Source organism: Aquarana catesbeiana, linkage group LG08, assembly GCF_042186555.1.
Source record: "Aquarana catesbeiana isolate 2022-GZ linkage group LG08, ASM4218655v1, whole genome shotgun sequence".
Lineage (NCBI taxonomy): Eukaryota > Metazoa > Chordata > Amphibia > Anura > Ranidae > Aquarana > Aquarana catesbeiana.
In genome coordinates, this window is record NC_133331.1 from 24,220,603 (window position 1) to 24,240,318 (window position 19,716).

At 43.4% G+C, this 19,716-nt stretch overlaps 1 protein-coding gene across 1 annotated transcript in view; it reads right to left on the reverse strand.

Annotated features, from left to right (window-relative positions):
• Positions 1-19,716, reverse strand: part of LOC141105640 (alpha-2-macroglobulin-like) — a 182,647-nt gene that overhangs the window by 107,761 nt on the left and 55,170 nt on the right. Inside the window, exons 13-17 of the mRNA XM_073595611.1 lie at positions 19,074-19,140; positions 13,745-13,890; positions 10,713-10,862; positions 10,420-10,608; positions 34-163 (exon numbers count right to left, since the gene is read on the reverse strand). Of these exons, the coding sequence (XP_073451712.1) occupies positions 34-163; positions 10,420-10,608; positions 10,713-10,862; positions 13,745-13,890; positions 19,074-19,140 (682 nt within the window). The remainder of the gene's footprint in view (positions 1-33; positions 164-10,419; positions 10,609-10,712; positions 10,863-13,744; positions 13,891-19,073; positions 19,141-19,716) is intronic.

Consider the following 19,716-nt stretch of genomic DNA (forward strand, 5'->3'; position numbering starts at 1 on the left):
ACTAAGATATATTGCTTTATTCTACAAACTTACCATATACTATTGGTCCTCCGGGTCCTTGGGGTCCTGCTTGGTCATATAATCTATAACGTGAATATGCAAATTCGGAACAATCCTTGGGTTTCTTAATTGCTGCACTTGTTAGTATTTTTAAATGTAATCCCTGTAGTTTATAAGGAAAAAATACAAAAATTAGATTTTATTATAAGGACATATACTTTGTGTACAGCATTCTGAGGTATGGGCATGGCTTTAAAACAAATACATTTTGGATAGCTCCCTAGGCATTTTTTATAAAAAGCTTGGTCTGTTAGAATGGACTGAGAGGGCTTGAAAAAAAATGCCTGAAAAATGCCTCCCCTGCAGCCCCAGTGTGAAAACGGAAAATTGAATACTTACCTTTCCGTAATTTTCCTTTCCTGGTGCCTACCCATGGCAGCATACCAATGGTTGGTTGCTCCGCCCCCGATCAACCCACAGGACCACTTTAACTCTATAAATAAAAGAGTTGTTCCTCCCCACCGTCATTCTTGTAACTAGATCTCAGAAAACTAAGGATTATTGAAGGGAGGGTGTATGCTGCCATGGGTAGGCACCAGGAAAGGAAAATTACGGAAAGGTAAGTATTCAATTTTCTGTTTTCCTGGTGCCTCCATGGCAGCATACCAATGGTAAATAACTTGCTGACAGGGAGGGTACTGCAATAAGAAATTTAATGAAAAACTACAGCCTTGACATCTGTAAGGTTCTTTCTCCAAATTCCCAGGAAGTAAGAACCGCTGGGTCTACACTATAGTGAGACATGAAAGTGTTGAATGACGACCAACTAGCTGCTCGGCAAATTGTCTCAGGGGAGACCCGCGCCAATGCTGCCCAAGAAGAGGCCATTCCCCGAGTGGAATGCACGCTGACCGCATCTGGAACTGCCAGACCACTTGCCCGATAGGCCCTTTGGATTAATTTTACGATCCAGCTTGCCAAGGTCGTCTTGGATGCTGCCATTTCCTTTCTGGCGCCTTTTGGGATGACAAACAGTCTTTGATCTTTGCGAAACTGTTGTGTTGAGTTTAAATAGTGTCTCAGGTATCTGGCTACATCTAGCTCATGTAATCTTGAAGACTCTGGATCTTCTCCAAATGCTGGGAGAACCCATTCCTGATTAAGATGATAGAGAGAAGGTACCTTAGGAATGAATTGATGGATGGGTTGCAAAACCACCCTGTCCGGGAAGAAGGTGATGTAAGGTTCCCGTGATCCTAGAGCTTGGATTTCCGATACTCTGCGAGCCGAGGTGATGGCAATCAAGAATACTGCTTTTAAGGAAATGTCCTCTAGGGTGCAATCTTCTGTGGGAGCAAAGGGGGGATTTGATAGGACATCCAGCACAATCATCAAGTCCCATTTGGGGTATAATGCTTTCCTGGGAGGTCGCAATCTCAGGACTGCCTTCAAAAAGCGTTCGACCAGAGGGTTTAAAGCCCATCGTGTATCTGTCAGGGCTGAGAGAGCCCAGACCTGGACCTTAAGAGTGTTTAGACCTAAACTAGATCCAAGCCATTCTGTAGGAAGAGAAGCACATTCTGGACTGCAGGGTCCAGGGGATCAAAATGATTAAGCTCTGCCAATTCTGTAAATTTTCTCCATATACTCCCATTCCTCCCTGGTACCTTGGCTGGGCTCCATAGCACAGAGTCAAAAAGGATAAAGGAGTTGGAGAGGACACCTCATAGATGCTTCCTCTAAGGCAGCTGCTCCTCTACTGACAGTAAGCTCTCTTATATACTAGAGAGCAGTCTGGGAGTCCCAAGATGGCCGCCGTCGGCTTCACAGTGCTACTGAGCATGCACCGTGACATCACGCCGAGGCCCCGCCCCCCACCAGGAAAGCAGAGCTGAACGGCGCGCGCGAAGCGCTGCACACTCAGAGGAGAGATACACAGGCACATGAGGCATGCTGTGGAGGTAGGCAAAAACCTCATAGCGTTTTTGTAAAAAGCACAAGCATTTAAGCACTCAGGGTTTTAGTATGCCGAACAAGGAAATATATAGGAGAGAAAAACTGGCTCCTGTTAACCCACCAAGCCCCAAAAAGATCCACAGAAAAACGGGCTCCCATACTTATCTGGCGCTTTTAGCAGCCCAAGCAATGGGACGCCATACTGCAGGAGAGCATGAACCTGCAATGGTCACACCATAAAGCGGTGAGGTAGGGCTGAGCACTTGATCCTGTAGGAACGAGGACAGAGAAAAGAATGACGGTGGGGAGGAACAACTCTTTTATTTATAGAGTTAAAGTGGTCCTGTGGGTTGGTCGGGGGCGGAGCAACCAACCATTGGTATGCTGCCATGCAGGCACCAGGAAAGCCGAGTGCTTTCACAATGGGGCGGTGCACTTGCAAGATGTTAGAAAAAGTCCTACAAGCAGCATTTTTGGAGCAGTTTAGTGTATACACCACTCCTCCACCGCCCCGCTCATTGAAATGAATGGGCAATGCTGCTTAGGCAGCGACACGTTTCGGGCGCATTTAACCCACTAGCGGGGGTTAAAAGCACCCCGCTGGCAGGTGAAAAGCGCCGCTAAAACTAGTGGCACTGTACCGCTAACACGGCCGCGCTGTGATGTGAAAGGGGTCTTACATTTCCGGCATGTGCCGGGAATGTACCTGTCACATTGGTTGTGCTCTCAACCAAACTGTCAAACAATCCAATGGCTGGTGTCATAACTGATCACATGTGCAGCATCATGGCAGTTGAAGATTAAATAGAGGTCAAGATGGCAGCTTCCTTGGCTGAAAATAATAGGAGGGTTTACTTCCACTTTCAGCCCGAACAGCAAGGGCATGTGGCCTCCCCCCTTCCAGCTTTTTTATTAAAAAAAAAAAGGGGTCACTTTAAGAACTATGTATTTGACTAAAGTGTTACTAAACCCAGGACCTTGCATTCACTATATCTGGTCTCCCACAGTGCACAGAACATGGAAATGCAATTATTTTAGTAAATATAAATTGATAAATACCTTTTCTCATCAGCAGCATATAGCAGCCTTGTGACTTCTATCAGTTTCTAGTAAACCTTGTAGGAGGAGTTTTTATTCTCCCCTGATCCTCTGTCTGGACAGTGCTGATTGGCCCTGTGATTATATGCACCCACCCAAGAGAAAAAAAATCTATCAATCTATCTAGCAATACACACCAAACTGAGCATGTGCAGCCTGTCCCCTGGCTCTGTAAATATCAGGTTATTTATTTTGAGCCAGTGGAAGAAAAGGAGGATCAGAGAAGACCGTATCAAACAGCCTTTATACACAATGCAAAAGATTAACCCCTTAAATTCCACAGTGAGTTTAACAAGCACGCTTTACTGCATATACAGACTGATTTTACAGTTGTGGGTTTAGTAACACTTTAAGCTCTGGGTATGGAGTGAAATGCATAGGATAGCGTGGCCTGGTTGGAGTCTGGGCTGAGGCTGTTATAACTTCCTTACAGGGTTTTGCTGTGATGTGCGACTATGAGGACTTTCTTTCCCTACTAGATGTTTTGAGCTGGGACAAGCTCTGTCCTTGTTGGCACTGCTAGAGGTTTGTCATGCAAGAGGACCTGGTGGAGCTTTGAGCAGCACCAGTCTTTTTGTTGTGGGTGACATAAATGAAGTCACTTTTGTGCACTTCAAATAAAGGTTGTACAAAAAAAGAAGCTGTGTGATGTGCTGAATCGTGCACCACACTGCCCCTTGCAGCTGGAATGGACAGCTGCTACATTGTAAACTGTTTACTGTGCAGCAGCTGTCCATTTATGGTGAGGAGGCCCGAATTCTTTAGGATCCTTTCATGATATCTACTTTCCTGGGCTCCCCTGAGCACTTAAACCTCAGCACTTAGATGTATAGCCCCAATGGGATTTGCAAGTGTTTCTCCATCATGGACTCACTGTGAAGAGTGAGAGATTCTGGTTCTCTGTGTGGAATGGAATTAAGGGAGATAGAAAAAATGTTACTGTTGGCACCCCTTGTTAATGATATGGACCTCCCCACCCTAATCATGTGGTTTAAAGTGACTGGTTTTAAAATTATAGTATAGTACCCTCCTAGAATAGTTAGTTCTTTAGCTTCTTTGTAATCATTGGAGCTGTGTTTGATAATTTTTGCCTGTTCTGGGTCTCCAGTGGGAGGATGAGGAGTGCATAAATAGTCTGGGGTCTGGAGTAGCAGGGTTCTTATCCAGAGGGAGAAGACCCTAGCCTGAAGGGCTACTGCCCTTCTGGGCAGTGTAGCTGAAGTTACAGGAGAGCATCGAGGTCCCAGCTCAGTTGGTACTGGGGGGCCTACTTTCTGAACAAAACAACTGGAGCCAAAATCAAGGGATTTTACTGAGGATCTGGTCTGGGAATTTATTGGAGACATGTCTGGCAGATATTGGATGGAGGCATCCAAGTATCAGGGAATATTGTAAGTACAGGCCTGATTGTAGGATCCTAACAGCTGTTCTCTGTTGCTATCCTTTTGATTATTTGCTTCAGTGCTGTTGGCTCGGGCCCTTTCCCTTAGGGTTCCAAAGTTGTTTGTTCCCCTAGTGTCTGCTAAGGGGGAATTTTCCTAAGGAAGAAAAGCAAATCAAAGAGTATCCTCTCTGATCTTTGCACATTTTTATTGTGGAGTTTCCCACAGCTCCTTGCACCCCAATTAAGTTCAACTTGCATGAAAAAACAAGTCTGGTCACTGAGTTGTGAGACTGTCTGTGTTGTTGGGTGCCTGGCTGCCTGTACACCAAATGGCAAAAGAACCTAGGACAAACTGGAGGGACTGTCAAGGGGCCTGCACTACAATTTTGAAGGAACATTTTAGTAATACAAAAAGTTAAGTTTAAGTATAGCCAAAACATTATATTTATAGTTTTGGATAGAGTACAGAAAGATTAAAGTATAACTAATAGACATGTGCACACTGAAATATTTCATTTCAGAATTTCGTTTTCGTTTCAAAAATAAATTTATTTAGTTACTCCCGAAATTCGTTTTTGTTTATTTCGTTTTTCATTAAAAATTGCATTCGTCCGAAAATCCAAATTAAGGTCGAATCTGTCATTGAAGGCTTATGGTGTCTGTCGAATGTTCAAAGAAGATTCGACGGAGCAGCTAAACTGTACAACGCCGTATAGTTTACCTGCCCGTCGAATCTTCTTAGAACTTTCAACACCATAAGCCAAAGTACGTGTGTACTTAGTTCTAGCTATTTTACTGCTCCTCCTTTTTGGTTACAATCAGCCAATAACATTCATCATCATCATTATTTTTATTTATCTTTTCTCCCCTACGTCAAATCTTTTCTCCCCTACGTCGAATCTTTCTCCCCTACGTCAAATCTTTTCTCTCTATGTCGAATCTTTTCTCTCTATGTAGAATAATCTTGGACTAATAGAGTTAAGGTTAGGCACATTCGACCACGGGTTTGATGGACACAGATTGTTATTGTCATCATCATGTCAAATCTCCTATCTATATCGAACTGTTGTAGCAACGAAAACAAAAATAAAGCATTTGTCTATGTCGGATCTTTCGTTTTTCAGATTCTGCACTTTCGTTATCGTTTGTTAAAACGATAACGAAAATACCTGAAATTCGGATGAAAATGCATTCGGATGAAAACGAATGCACTTGTCTAATAACTAAGGCCCCTTTCACACAGGTGAGCTCTCCCAGTGGATCCTGTATGCTGATCACAGGTCTGTGTCCACTCTGCTTATGCAGAATGGACACAGACACAGCCCATTTTCCTCTGGGCGGTTGGATGGAAATGAACCGCCTGTCTGTTTCCATCCAACTCTCTTCTGATCCGCCAGACGGATGGAGAACAGATCCCCCAGCTGTCTGTTTTTAGCGAATAGGATCAGATGTCGATGGGTGTCCGTTGACATCCGCTGCTCCATAGAGGGCAATGGATGATCTGATTGTGTGAAAGGGGCCTAAAGGCAAAAAGTTTTTTTTTTTTTTGTATAGAGCGTAGAGGGATTAGAAAACCAGGATTTTATTGCTGTCTATGTCCCCAATAGGGAGATTAACCTCCTCTATTTGTCCTGTTTGTCATTATCACTGAAAGTGAAAGTAAAAGGTAAATCCCAAATTTTGGGTTATCCCCAAAACAGGAATAGAGGGTAAATATTTCAATGGTGATACTAGCTCCACTGACCCTGATGACAACCAGCAATTTCCTCCCTTTGGAGGGATTTCCTCTTACTTCCTGTCTTGACTGTGGGACAAGAAGTGAAGGGAAATATCTGCAATGGGACACAGATCACAAAAAAAAAACTGTCAGGAGTGATAACCATCTCTTATTCTACCCAAAATAAGAAAAAAAGATTTGCCTTTATTTCTACTTTAAAACCCTTCTCAGGTTATTTTTGCTGTCTGTGTAGTGTTGAGGAGTTTTTCCTTCACTTCCTGTTCCTGAGACACAACAGGAAGTTGGAGGGAATCTCCCAAAGTGAGGGCAATTCCTTTCTTCCTTTTGGGTGATTTATCCTCACCTATTTTTCTGCCTCAGCGATAATCACCAGCACCAATAGAGTTGTAAATCTACAGGGACAGAGAAAGAACTATAAAACTTGATGGACCCTGCCCTACTCTATCCAAAAGTTAAAAAAAGGTTTACCTTTACATATACTTTCATTGCAGTTATATGTGGACATCACAATCACTCCTTACAACAGAACCCGTCTAAAGGTAATGAAACTACTTCAATTAGTAGAGGGTTTAAAAATCAGTAGAGAGGTTTAGACTTAAGAGTTGGTCAGGAGCAGAGAGGAAGCAGCAAGTCCCAGAGGTTCGGAGATGCAGTCAATCTGGAATCCCTTGTACTGGGCATCATTAGTTCTGCTCCAGAAGCCCTAAATTTAGAGAAGGGTGATTTATGTCTGTACTGAAGAGTCACAAGTGAATGATGATAATTACCTAGCTAAGTGACGACCTCTCAAAAGATGTGGAGGGCATGTTGAATTGGTTATGCGGCATGTGGCCCTGAAATTTGAGAGAGCTGCAGGGAGAGAGATGCTAGATGAGGGGCATCTAAAATAAGAACCCCCCTCCGCTATAATGTGACCACTACTTAAAGAAGGTTTTCTCCCTTCTATCTCCCTTCTATATAGCCACCCTTATCCCCCCCCCACTTCCCCCTTTAGATGTAGCTAGGTGCCTGACTAAGTAACAGGAGCAATTTAGGACAATGTGTTGCAGGTGTTCTGTATGCTCTCACTGAACTATCATGCTGGTTAAGTTCATACCGTCTGCCAGGACAAGTAGGAGGAGCGCAGGAGACTTTAGTGTAGGCTGCACTGAGCTATGGGAGATACAGTTTGGAAAAAGGATCCTACTATGGCAGTGAATGGAGTAATGAACTACAACGTCCAGGAATAGTGTCTTTAGAGGAGGTAAAAATAGCAGTTTTTCCGAGAATTTAGAGGAGAGCCTTTCCTCTATCTGGAAGGGACTGCTGAGTGCACATCTCAGCTGCTGTATGTGTACTCATCACATGTAGCCTGAGGCATGGAGTCACCCTGAGTGCAGAGCCAGAAGGATTGCTGACAGCCTATCATCCAGATCAGAGTTCGCTGTGTGTATGGGACTGGTGAGCAGCCACTTGCGTTGAGTAAGAAAGGAACTGACCATCCATCTAGTAGCCTTAAATCACCACATGCAGAGTTTAAAAGGGTGGTACAGATGTGAGATGTGCACCATCTTAAAGACTTGGCCCCACTGCTTAGCCAGCTTAAGATTGCAAGCCAGGTGCCATGTATTTACCAACTGCTCCACAGGGACCCTCAACTGAGCTGTTAATAGTCAGCAGTACCTCTCCTGGTTTATATATATACTTAGCAATATAGGTGGTGTTGTTGGTGGGTAGGGTTTATTGGTCTGTTCACTTCCATGTTGTAATGTCTTGAGAAAGGTGGACTGAACTTCTTTGAAACATTGACAAAAAAAATGCTGCTGCTTTGATCTACCTTCTCTGCAAGACCCATGAGTGCTTCTATACTAGTTTTGGATTTACATAGCAATATATATATATATATATATATAATTATATATGTATAAATAAATATACAGAGAGTACTCTGAGACGTTTACTGACTATTTACTGTAAAGGAATTACTGTGGGATTATTCATCACTGTTGATGCTGTTCATTGGTGATACAGCTCTTTGCTGATTAGTAGAGGCCTGTCCATGTGCCCGGCCCCTAATCTACATGCAAGGCGCTGGACGCATGGATTCCAATGGTTTTTTTTTTCAGAAATATGTAATTAGAGGCTCTAATTGGCTTCAAAAAAAGGGTGGGCTCGGGGCACAGAGCACTGCGCCCTGAGCCCACCCAGTTGTGTTACAATAATGTTCTTCTCCTACAAGCCAATCAGGAAGCGAGTCCTGAGACCTGACACCCGACAATCCTATTGCCCGCTAAGGAGGAGGAGGGAGGAGACGCAGGACAAGCCGCCGTGAAGCACTGCGTTAATTTAACTGACAATTGCTTGGTCATGCGACTTTGTACCCAAATAAAATTGATATCCTTTTTTTCCCACAAATAGAGCTTTCGTTTGGTGGTATTTGATCACCTCTGTGGTTTTTATTTTTTGTGCTATAAACAAAAAAACAATATTTTTTACTTTCTACTATAAAACATATCCAATAAAAATATGTAAAAAATCAAATTTCTTCATCAGTTTAGGCCAATTTGTATTCTGTTACATATTTTTGGTGAAAAAAAAAAAATGACACTGAGCGGTGTCATCGCGTCACCTCCCTCTGTCGTTGTCACTCCAGCAGGACGGGCGGCCTGTGATCATCCAGCCGATGTCACAGACTGTCTTTTCTTCAGAGGACGAATTGTTTTTCTATATGTGAGTGTTTATTACATTTTTTCAAATAAATACCATTGGATTTTACACTATGGGAGCCTTCTTCTGTTTTCCCCACATGATGTTAACATTCCATTGAGGGCTGGGCTTTATCTTTCCCTGTGGATCCATTCGCACCACAGCTTCTGAGGTTTCATTTCGGTTCCATCCTGATTCCTGGGTTGCCCGAAGCAACAAGACTACAATGCCCAGTTAGACCCTCTGTAACGGGGGGTCATGGGGTTCCGGTAAGCGGCCAGGCACTTCATCTATGGTGGTGGACCCACACATCTGGGATTTCATTCAATTAAATTTTTTTTGCACATTATTGCACTTTTTTGGGGGGCTTCTTGTATATGGACTTTTATATATAATTTTTGTACATGGACTTTTTTATATATAATTTTTATAATCCATTTTTGTTTATCTTTTACTTAAGGGGAGGTTGTTTTCATTCATCAACCTAATTTGGTGTTGTCACATTATATTATATGTTCACATAATTTTTACCTTTGCACCTTTGCAACCATACATGTGTTAGTTTTTTTTGTTTTAGCGCGAGTCAACTTCTTTTCCCAATTAGCGTATACTGATTAGTTTGAGCAAAATTATTGCGTCTACAAACCATGGGCTAGATTTAGGGACTTTTTTATATTTTTTACTAGTAATGGCGGTGATCAGAGATTTTTAGTGAGACTGCGACATTGTGGTGGACAAATTGGACACTACGTGACACTTTTTGGTGACTAGTGACAGCAATACAGTGATCAGTGCTAAAAAAATGCACTGTCACTGTACTAATGACACTGGCAGGGAAGGGGTTAACATCAGGGGCAATCAAATGGTTAAATGTGTTTCCTTTCCTATGAGTGCTTTCTAACTGTGTGGGGGATGCTGACACTAGATGAAGAGAGAGATCGGTGTTCCTGATTAGTAGGAATCACAGATCTCTCTCTTCCTCTCTGACAGAATGACGGTCTGCCTTTGTTTACACAGACCACTGTTCTGTCATTCCCCTGAATGATCGCGGGTGGCCATCGCCTGCTGATTGGCTCCCGCTGTGTCCAATCACAGCGGGAGCGCACCGCCGCCGGCGCGCGCGCACGCATGAGACCAGGAGGTGCGAACAGGTACATTTTTCTCACAGCCGGGCCACCCTGACGCAGTATATAGGCAGTATAAGTCAATAAATTATTATGTTTATTAACCATTATTATAGTTTTTGTTATTATTATTATTATTTATTAATAATAAATCGTAATAAAAACTATAATAATAGTTATAAACTATTAAATTATAGGTATTGGAATTTCCTTTCAAATTTGGCTGTTAGTGAATGTAACAAATTAAAATTTTTCAGAATTATCGAAATAACGAATACCGCATCTATATGAATGGAAGGTAATGAATTAAAATTTTTCCAAATTTCAGAATGATAGGAAAAAAATAACATTTTTTTCGGCAGTGCACATATCTAATAATATAATTTTCCTTAAACAATTTATAGTTTTGTTTTTCAGTTTGTGTGTATATATACCTCAAATAAGCTGTACACATCCACATCCTGATCACCCATAAAATGTGGACGCCAGCGGGGCCTAACTGGTTCGTAGAAGGGTCCCATTTCTGTAGGAAAATGAAAGGGATAATACGGACAAGGGCCTTCAGATTCTTTGATGCGATAGTCATATCTTCCATCATCCCGGAATGGAAATAGATTATAAACCTTAAAAAAAAGTATTTAATGGAAAAATGAAAAAAAAAAAAAATTGCAGTAAAGTCTAGAAAAAAGAAGATGACAGTTATCGAATTTGAAGATGCAACACTCACTTTGTCTGCAGTCAGCTCCTTGTCTGGTTTCATTAACACCACACTCTGATCCACCACCCTGAGACCACAGAGAGAGCCAGGAGCAGCCTGAACCTTGAGAGACACATCCGATCCCGGGAGGACCTCATCTGGTGAGAAGCCAACTGATACCTGGCAAGGAGATAAAAGGGTAGCACAGAATATTAAATTGGTTTTAAAGGCTGAATGTTTTTTACCTTCATGCATTCTATGTGTAGCCCATGCAGGTTTATCGACACAACCACTGTTTACCACGGTGCGCCATGAGCGCCACAGGCCGCCGTCTCCCTGGTATGGCCCCCGGTGCATTACTTTGCCCAGGGAACCCTGATGCTATTAAGGTGGCACTGCCTGTAGGCAGGGTTTACACTCCAGCTTAATCAATGAAAGAGTGCAAAATGCTAAAGAGCTGTGCACCAAAGTGTGGTCACCAATAACAACCCAGAAATCTCGACTGATCTGAGCCTGTTAGTAATGCACAACATTAGGCCACTGACACATAAAGTAAATAACATTGACCAGTGGCAGCTGGTGCTCAAAATTTTTTGGGGGCGCAAACAAACTGAAAAATTCTGAAAAAAAAACCATCAATTGCAGCCTCACTGTGCCCATCAAACGCAGCCACTGTTCCATCCAATGCAGCCACTGTGCCCATCAATTGCCTCCACTGTACCATCAAACATAGCCACTGTGCCAAATGCAGCCACTGTGCCCATCAATTGCTGCCACTGTGCAATCAAACGCAGCCGCTGTGCCCATCAAATGCAGCCACTGTGCCATATCAAATGCTCCCACTGTGCCATCAAATGCTGCCACTGTGCCATCAAATGCTGCCACTGTGCCCCATCAAATACAGCTACTGTGCCCATCATATGCAGCCACTGTGCCCATCTTATGCAACCACTGTGCCCATCTTATGCAGCCACTGTGCCCCATCAAATGCAGCCACTGTGCCCATCATATGCAGCCTCACTGTGCCCCATATAATACAGCCTCACTGTGCCCCATCTAATGCAGCCTCACTGTGCCCCATCAAATGCAGCCTCACTGTGCCCCTTCTAATGCAGCCTCACTGTTCCCCATCAAATGCAGCCTCACTGTGTCCCATCAATTGCAGCCTCACTGTGTCCCATCAATTGCAGCCTCACTGTGTCCCATCAATTGCAGTCTCACTGTGTCCCATCTAATGCAGCCATTGTGCTCCATCAAATGCAGCCACTGTGCTCCATCAAATGCAGCCACTGTGCTCCATCAAATGCAGCCACTGTGCCCATCATATGCAGCCTCACTGTGCCCCATTAAATGCAGCCTCACTGTGCCCCATCAAATGCAGCCTCACTGTGTTCCATCAAATGCAGCCTCACTGTGCCCATCATATGCAGCCTCACTGTGCCCCATCAAATGCAGCCTTACTGTACCCCATCTAATGCAGCCTCACTGTGCCCCATCAAATGCAGCCCTGAGCCTCACTTACCTTACAGGCAGCTCCGTGCATTCCACGGTGCTGCCAACGTCACTTCCGGTTTCCCTGTGGAACAGGGAAACCGGAAGTAACTTCTTAACTTGAACAACAAAGCTCCCGCTGCCACTGACATTGATTATCTTGTTACAATGACATCTGAGAGTGGGTGGGATATATTGCATATTAGGCAGCAAGCAAACATCCCTGAAGCTGATGTGTTGAAAGTAGAAACGTTTAAAAAAAAAAAACATAGACGGCATTTAAAACCTTACAGAGGTTCTAAACCTTCTCCATTCTACATTAGGCCACTGACACATAAAGTAAATAACATTGACCAGTGGCGGCTGGTGCTCAAAATTTTTTGGGGGGCGCAAACAAACTGAAAAATTCTGAAAAAAAACCCATCAATTGCAGCCTCACTGTGCCCATCAAACGCAGTCACTGTTCCATCCAATGCAGCCACTGTGCCCATCAATTGCCTCCACTGTACCATCAAACATAGCCACTGTGCCAAATGCAGCCACTGTGCCCATCAATTGCTGCCACTGTGCAATCAAACGCAGCCGCTGTGCCCATCAAATGCAGCCACTGTGCCATATCAAATGCTCCCACTGTGCCATCAAATGCTGCCACTGTGCCATCAAATGCTGCCACTGTGCCCCATCAAATACAGCTACTGTGCCCATCATATGCAGCCACTGTGCCCATCTTATGCAACCACTGTGCCCATCTTATGCAGCCACTGTGCCCCATCAAATGCAGCCACTGTGCCCATCATATGCAGCCTCACTGTGCCCCATAAAATACAGCCTCACTGTGCCCCATCTAATGCAGCCTCACTGTGCCCCATCAAATGCAGCCTCACTGTGCCCCTTCTAATGCAGCCTCACTGTGCCCCATCAAATGCAGCCTCACTGTGTCCCATCAATTGCAGCCTCACTGTGTCCCATCAATTGCAGTCTCACTGTGTCCCATCTAATGCAGCCATTGTGCTCCATCAAATGCAGCCACTGTGCCCCATCAAGTGCAGCCTCACTGTGCCCCATCAAATGCAGCCTCACTGTGTTCCATCATATGCAGCCTCACTGTGCCCCATCAAATGCAGCCTCACTGTGCCCATCATATGCAGCCTCACTGTGCCCCATCAAATGCAGCCTTACTGTACCCCATCTAATGCAGCCTCACTGTGCCCCATCAAATGCAGCCCTGAGCCTCACTTACCTTACAGGCAGCTCCGCGCATTCCACGGTGCTGTCAATGTAACCTCTTAACTTGAACAACAAAGCTCCTGCTGCCACTGACATTGATTATCTTGTTACAATGACATCTGAGAGTGGGTGGGATATATTGCATATTAGGCAGCAAGCAAACATCCCTGAAGCTGATGTGTTGAAAGTAGAAACATTTAAAAAAAAAAAACATAAACGGCATTTAAAACCTTACAGAGGTTCTAAACCTTCTCCATTCTATTTAAAACATAAACATTTTGACTGGAGTTTGGCTTTAAGTCTTGGTAAGAATACAGAATAAGCTAAATGCTTAAACCACTCACTTTATTCTGAAGGCATTGCTGTATTCTATATTTTGCTGAATCAGCCAAAATATCTCCATCTGGTAAAATAGTATACACAAGTGCCCGAAAAGTTGAAGATGTCCCTGCACTTAAAGGAAGCTTCAGTGTGGCCTTGCCATGAAGATCTGCAGGAGAAGAAGAGCACACAGAGAGGCATACTGATCAAACAAGGTTTTTTTGCACAGTCATTTGTAATGCATATACAATTCTTTTAATTAAGGGGAAAATTATAAGAGAGTCTAATGCCCCGTACACACGATCGGATTTTCCGACGGAAAATGTGTGATAGGACCTTGTTGTCGGAAATTCCGACCGTGTGTAGGCTCCATCACACATTTTACATCGGATCTTCCGACACACAAAGTTTGAGAGCAGGCTATAAAATTTTCCGACAACAAAATCCGTTGTCGGAAATTCCGATCGTGTGTACACAAATCCGACGGACAAAGTGCCACGCATGCTCAGAATAAATAAAGAGATGAAAGCTATTGGCCACTGCCCCGTTTATAGTCCTGACGTAAATGTTTTACGTCACCGCGTTTAGAACAATCGGATTTTCCGACAACTTTGTGTGACCATGTGTATGCAAGACAAGTTTGAGCCAACATGCGTCGGAAAAAACCCTAGGATTTTGTTGTTGGAATGTCCGAACAAAGTCCGACCGTGTGTACAGGGCATTATACTCACTTGTCCTTGATCCAGCTAGATTTTGGTTGTGTGAATTTCTGTGACTGGGAAGATTTTGACAAGAGTCTGTATGGCCACAATGAAGACAATATCTCACTGGATCAGGCACAAAAAAGTATAAAACTTGGAGGGGGCTGAGGATGGGGCAAACTATGAAATACAGTGCCTTGAAAAAGTATTCAAAAGTATTCATACCCCTTGAAATGTTCCACATTTTGTCATGTTACAACCAAAAATGTAAATGTATTTAATTGGGATTTTATGTGAAAGACCAACACAAAGTGGCCCATAATTGTGAAGTGGAAGGAAAATTATAAATGGTTTTTAACATTTTTTTACAAATAAATATGTGAAAAGTGTGGGGTACATTTATATTCAGCTCCCCTGAGTCAATACTTTATAGAACCACCTTTCGCTGCAATTACAGCTGCGAGTCTTTTTGGGGATGTCTCTACCAGCTTTGCACATCTAGAGAGGGACATTTTTGCCCATTCTTCTTTGCAAAATATCTCAAGCTCTGTCAGATTGGATGGAGAGCGTCTGTGAACAGCAATTTTCAAGTCTTGCCACAGATTCTCAATTAGATTTAGGTCTGGACTTTGACTAGGCCATCCTAACACACGAATATGCTTTGATCTAAACCATTCCATTGTAGGTCTGGCTGTATGTTTAGGGTCATTGTCCTGTTGGAAGGTAAACCTCTGCCCCAGTCTCAAGTCTTTTCCGGTCTCTAACAGGTTTTCTTCTAAGATTGCCCTGTATTTGGCTCCATCCATCTTCCCATCAACTCCGACCAGCTTCCCTGTGCCCGCTAAAGAAAAGCATCCCCACAGCATGATGCTGCCACCATCATGTTTCACAGTGGGGATGGTGTGTTCAGGGTGATGTGCAGTGTTATGCCGCGTACACATCAGCGGAATTTCCATTGGAAAAACCTTGGATGGTTTTTCCGACGGAATTCCGCTCAAGCTTAGCTTGCATACACACGGTCACACAAAAGTTCGCTGAACTTTCGACCATCAAGAACGCAGTGACGTACAACACTACAACGAGCCAACAAAATGAAGTTCAATGCTTCCGAGCATGCGTCGAATTGTTTCCAAGCATGCGTAGGAATTTTGCGCGTCGGAATTGGTACAGACGATCGGAATTTCCGATCGGAACTTTTTTCGACTGAAAAATTGAGAACACGCTCTCAATCTTTTGCTGGCTGGAATTCCGCCAGTAAAAGTCCGATAGAGCATACACATGATCGCATTTTCGGACAAAAAGCTCTCATCGGACTTTTGCTGGTGGAATTTCCGCTCGTGTGTACGGGGCATAGGTTTTCTGGTTCCACTAGATTTTAGTTAGGGATATCAGAATAAAGGGGACTGAATACAAATGCATGCCACACTTTTCACATATTTGTTTGTAAAAACTGTATGACACTGTTATGACCCGTACACACGGTCGGACTTTGTTCGGACATTCCGACAACAAAATCCTAGGATTTTTTCCGACGGATGTTGGCTCAAACTTGTCTTGCATACACACGGTCACACAAAGTTGTCGGAAAATCCGATCGTTCTGAACGCGGTGACGTAAAACATGTACGTCGGGACTATAAACGAGGCAGTGGCCAATAGCTTTCATCTCTTTATTTATTCTGAGCATGCCTGGCACTTTGTCCGTCGGATTTGTGTACACACGATCGGAATTTCCGACAACGGATTTTGTTGTCGGAAAATTTTATCTCCTGCTCTCCAACTTTGTGTGTCGGAAAATCCGATGGAAAATGTCCGATGGAGCCCACACACGGTCGGAATTTCCGACAACACGCTCCGATCGGACATTTTCCATCGGAAAATCCGACCGTGTGTACGGAGCATAAGTGTACTGGCACTAAAGATCCTTGAATCAGACTGTAAGGTCCAATGTTAACTAATGGTTCACCCCTTTAGAAAAAAAAAAAAAAACACCTGTAAAAAAAACTTTAAGAATATACTTACCTTACACCACAGGTGCTGCTTTCCAAAGGTGTAATACAGTGATTTTTCAAGGGGGCAGGAAACTTTTTAATAAGCTTAACCACCTCAATATAGTGCACTTACACCCCCTTCCTGCCCAGACCAATTTTCAGCTTTCCGTGCTCTCATAGTTTGAATGACAATTACTCAGTCATAAAACACTGTACCCATATGAAACTTACATCCTTTTTTTAACACAAATAGAGCTTTCTTTTAGTGGTATTTAATCACTAGTGGGTTTTTTATTTTTTGTGCTATAAATAAAAAAGGACCGTAAATTTTGTGAAAAAAATGCCTTTTTCTTTGTTTCTGTCATAAAATGTTGATAATTAGTAATTTTTCTTCATACATTTTGGCCAAAATGTATACTGCTACATATCTTTGGTAAAAATAACTCAAATTAGTGTATATTATTTGGTCTTTGTGAAAGTTATAGAGTCTACAAACTATGGTGCCAATCACTGAAAATTGATCACATCTGATCAGGCCTTCAGTACATCAGGTGAATCTCATTTCTTGAGACACAAGTCAGGAAAGTACAAATACCCCCCAAATGACCCCTTTTTAGAAAGCAGACATTCCAAGGTATTACGTAAGTAGCATGGTGAGTTTTTTTAAGTTGTAACTTCCTCCCACAATTCTTTTCAAAATGAAGATTTTTTTTTTTTTTTTACAAAATTGTCATATTATCAGTTTATTTCTCACACACAGCATATGCATACAACAAATTACACCCCAAAATACATTCTGCTACTCTTCCCAAGTATGGCGATACCACATGTGTGAGACTTTCTACGAGCATAAATGACACATCTCATTTCTCAACCACCTATTACAGTTTTGAAGGCCCTGGAGCACCAGGACAATGGAATTGCCCACAACATGACCCCATTTTGGAAAGCAAACACCCCAACATATAATCTATGAGGCATAATGAGTCTTTTGAATGGTTCATTTTTTCCAGAAGTTTTTGGAAAATGTGGGAAAAAAATGAAAACGCAAGTTGTCAATTTATAAGATATTTCTAACATATAGCATGTGTATAGCAAAAATTACACCCCAAAATACATTCTGCTACTCTTCCTGAGTATGGCAATACCACATGTGTGAGACTTTTACACAGCCTGGCCACATACAGAGGCCCAACATTGAAGTAGTACCTTCAGGCATTCTAGGAGCATAAATTACACATCTCATTCCTACCTATCACAATCTTGAAGGTCCTTGAGCACCAGGACAATGGAATTACCCACAAAATGACCCCATTGTGTAAAGCAAACACCCCAATGTATATTCTATGAGGCATGGGCTGTAAATAGGTACTCGGGTACTCTGATGGACTGCAGATAGGTACTCGGGTACTCTGATAGGCTGAAGACAGGTAGTCGGGTAACTTGATGAGCTGCAGACAGGTACTCGGGTACTCTGATGGGCTCATGACAGGTACTCTGTTACTCTGATGGGCTGGTGACAGGTACTCGGGTACTCTGATGGGCTGGTGACAGGTACTCGGGTACTCTGATGGCCTGGTGTTAAGGTACTCGGATACACTGATGGCCTGGTGACAGGTACTCGGGCACTCTGATGGCCTGGTGACAGGTACTTGGGTACTCGGTACTCATATGTACTGCGACAGGTACTCAGATACTCATATGGACTGACAGGTACTCAGGTACTCGGGTACTCATATGGCCTGTGACAGGTACTCACGTACTCATATGGACTGTGACAGGTACTCAGGTACTCGGGTACTCAAATGAACTGTGACAGGTACTTGGGTACTCAGATGGACTGGGACAGGTACTCGGGTACTCAGATGGACTGTGACAGGTACTCGGGTACTCTGATGGACTGTGACAGTTGCTCGGGTACTCAGATGGACTGTGACAGGTACTCGGGTACTTAAATGGACTGTGACAGGTACTCGGGTACTCAAATGGACTGTGACAGGTATTCAGGTACTCTGATGGACTGTGACAGGTACTCAGATAAACTATGACAGGTACTTTGATGGGTGGTGACAGGTCCTCTTTATTGGGGGGCAATCAGTGTGATTGGTGTAAACTGTAAGCGGTAACGAGATGTTACCGCAATCTCCTTCTCACACACAATCAGTGTGTAAGGAGGAGAACCCGGTAACATCTCATTACCGTGGTTTGTTGACATTTAGTGATCAGCTGTGAAAGGATCACATCCAATCACGTGGTAAACAGCCGCCGGTCAATGGCTATTTACCAGCTTCGGTGATGAGCAGTGTTCCCGGGAACACGTCGCCACCGACGTGTACACGCAGCGTGCTCAAGATCGTGCACATGCGCCGTGCAAAGTGGGGCAGTACCACCTGTGATCTGCTGTGACTTCATCACGGCCAATCACGTGGTAAACAGCCATGCCCAATGGCTGTTCACCCCCCCGGCGGTGAGCGGTGTCTCCATGACACGCCACCACCGAAGGAACAGGGATGCACGCGCACGATTGTGCGCATTCCCTGTTTAAATGGAGGGATGTCATATGACGCCCTCCCAGAACAAAAGCCGTGCCACCTGGCCGGCATATGACAGCCGGCGGATGGCAATCGGTTAATATAAGATACAAGCATGAACTTATCTTACCTTCATTTTTATTTTCAGTGCTTATTTCTAAAGATCCATAATCTTGAACAGAGCCTTTAAAAGTCACCTTTTAAAATAATAGGGAAAAAAAATAGGTTGTTGTGTAATTAAAGCAGTATTAAACCCAAAACCAAAAATGTAATATATTGCAGTTTACCAATCATTAAATGTGATGCCCCTTGCAACTAGAAGGAAATCAGGCTAAAGCCTGGTACACACGATCGGATTTACCACAGACAAAACCTCAGACTTTTGTCCAAAGGGCATTGGCCCCAAACTTGTCTTGCATACAGACGGCACACAATTGTTGGCCAACAAACACGAATGTAGTGACGTACTACGAGCTGATAAAGAGGAAGTTCAATTGTCAGGCGCCACCCTTTGGGCTCCTTCTGCTAATTTCATGTTAGTAGAAGTTTGGTGAACGTTGATTTGCGCTTTTCATTTCACGCTTTTCATTTCGCGCTTTTCAGTTAGTGAATGAATGGCCATTCATCAACCAGACATGTTACGGAATCGGAGGAGATAACGTGTTATTTATTATTGGCCTTGGAGTTATTGCTTTGACCCAAGTCCAGTCCAGGAACAGGAGGAGGAGGATTTTTTGGACCAAAAATTGGTTGCGTTATTAAACGTGACCAAT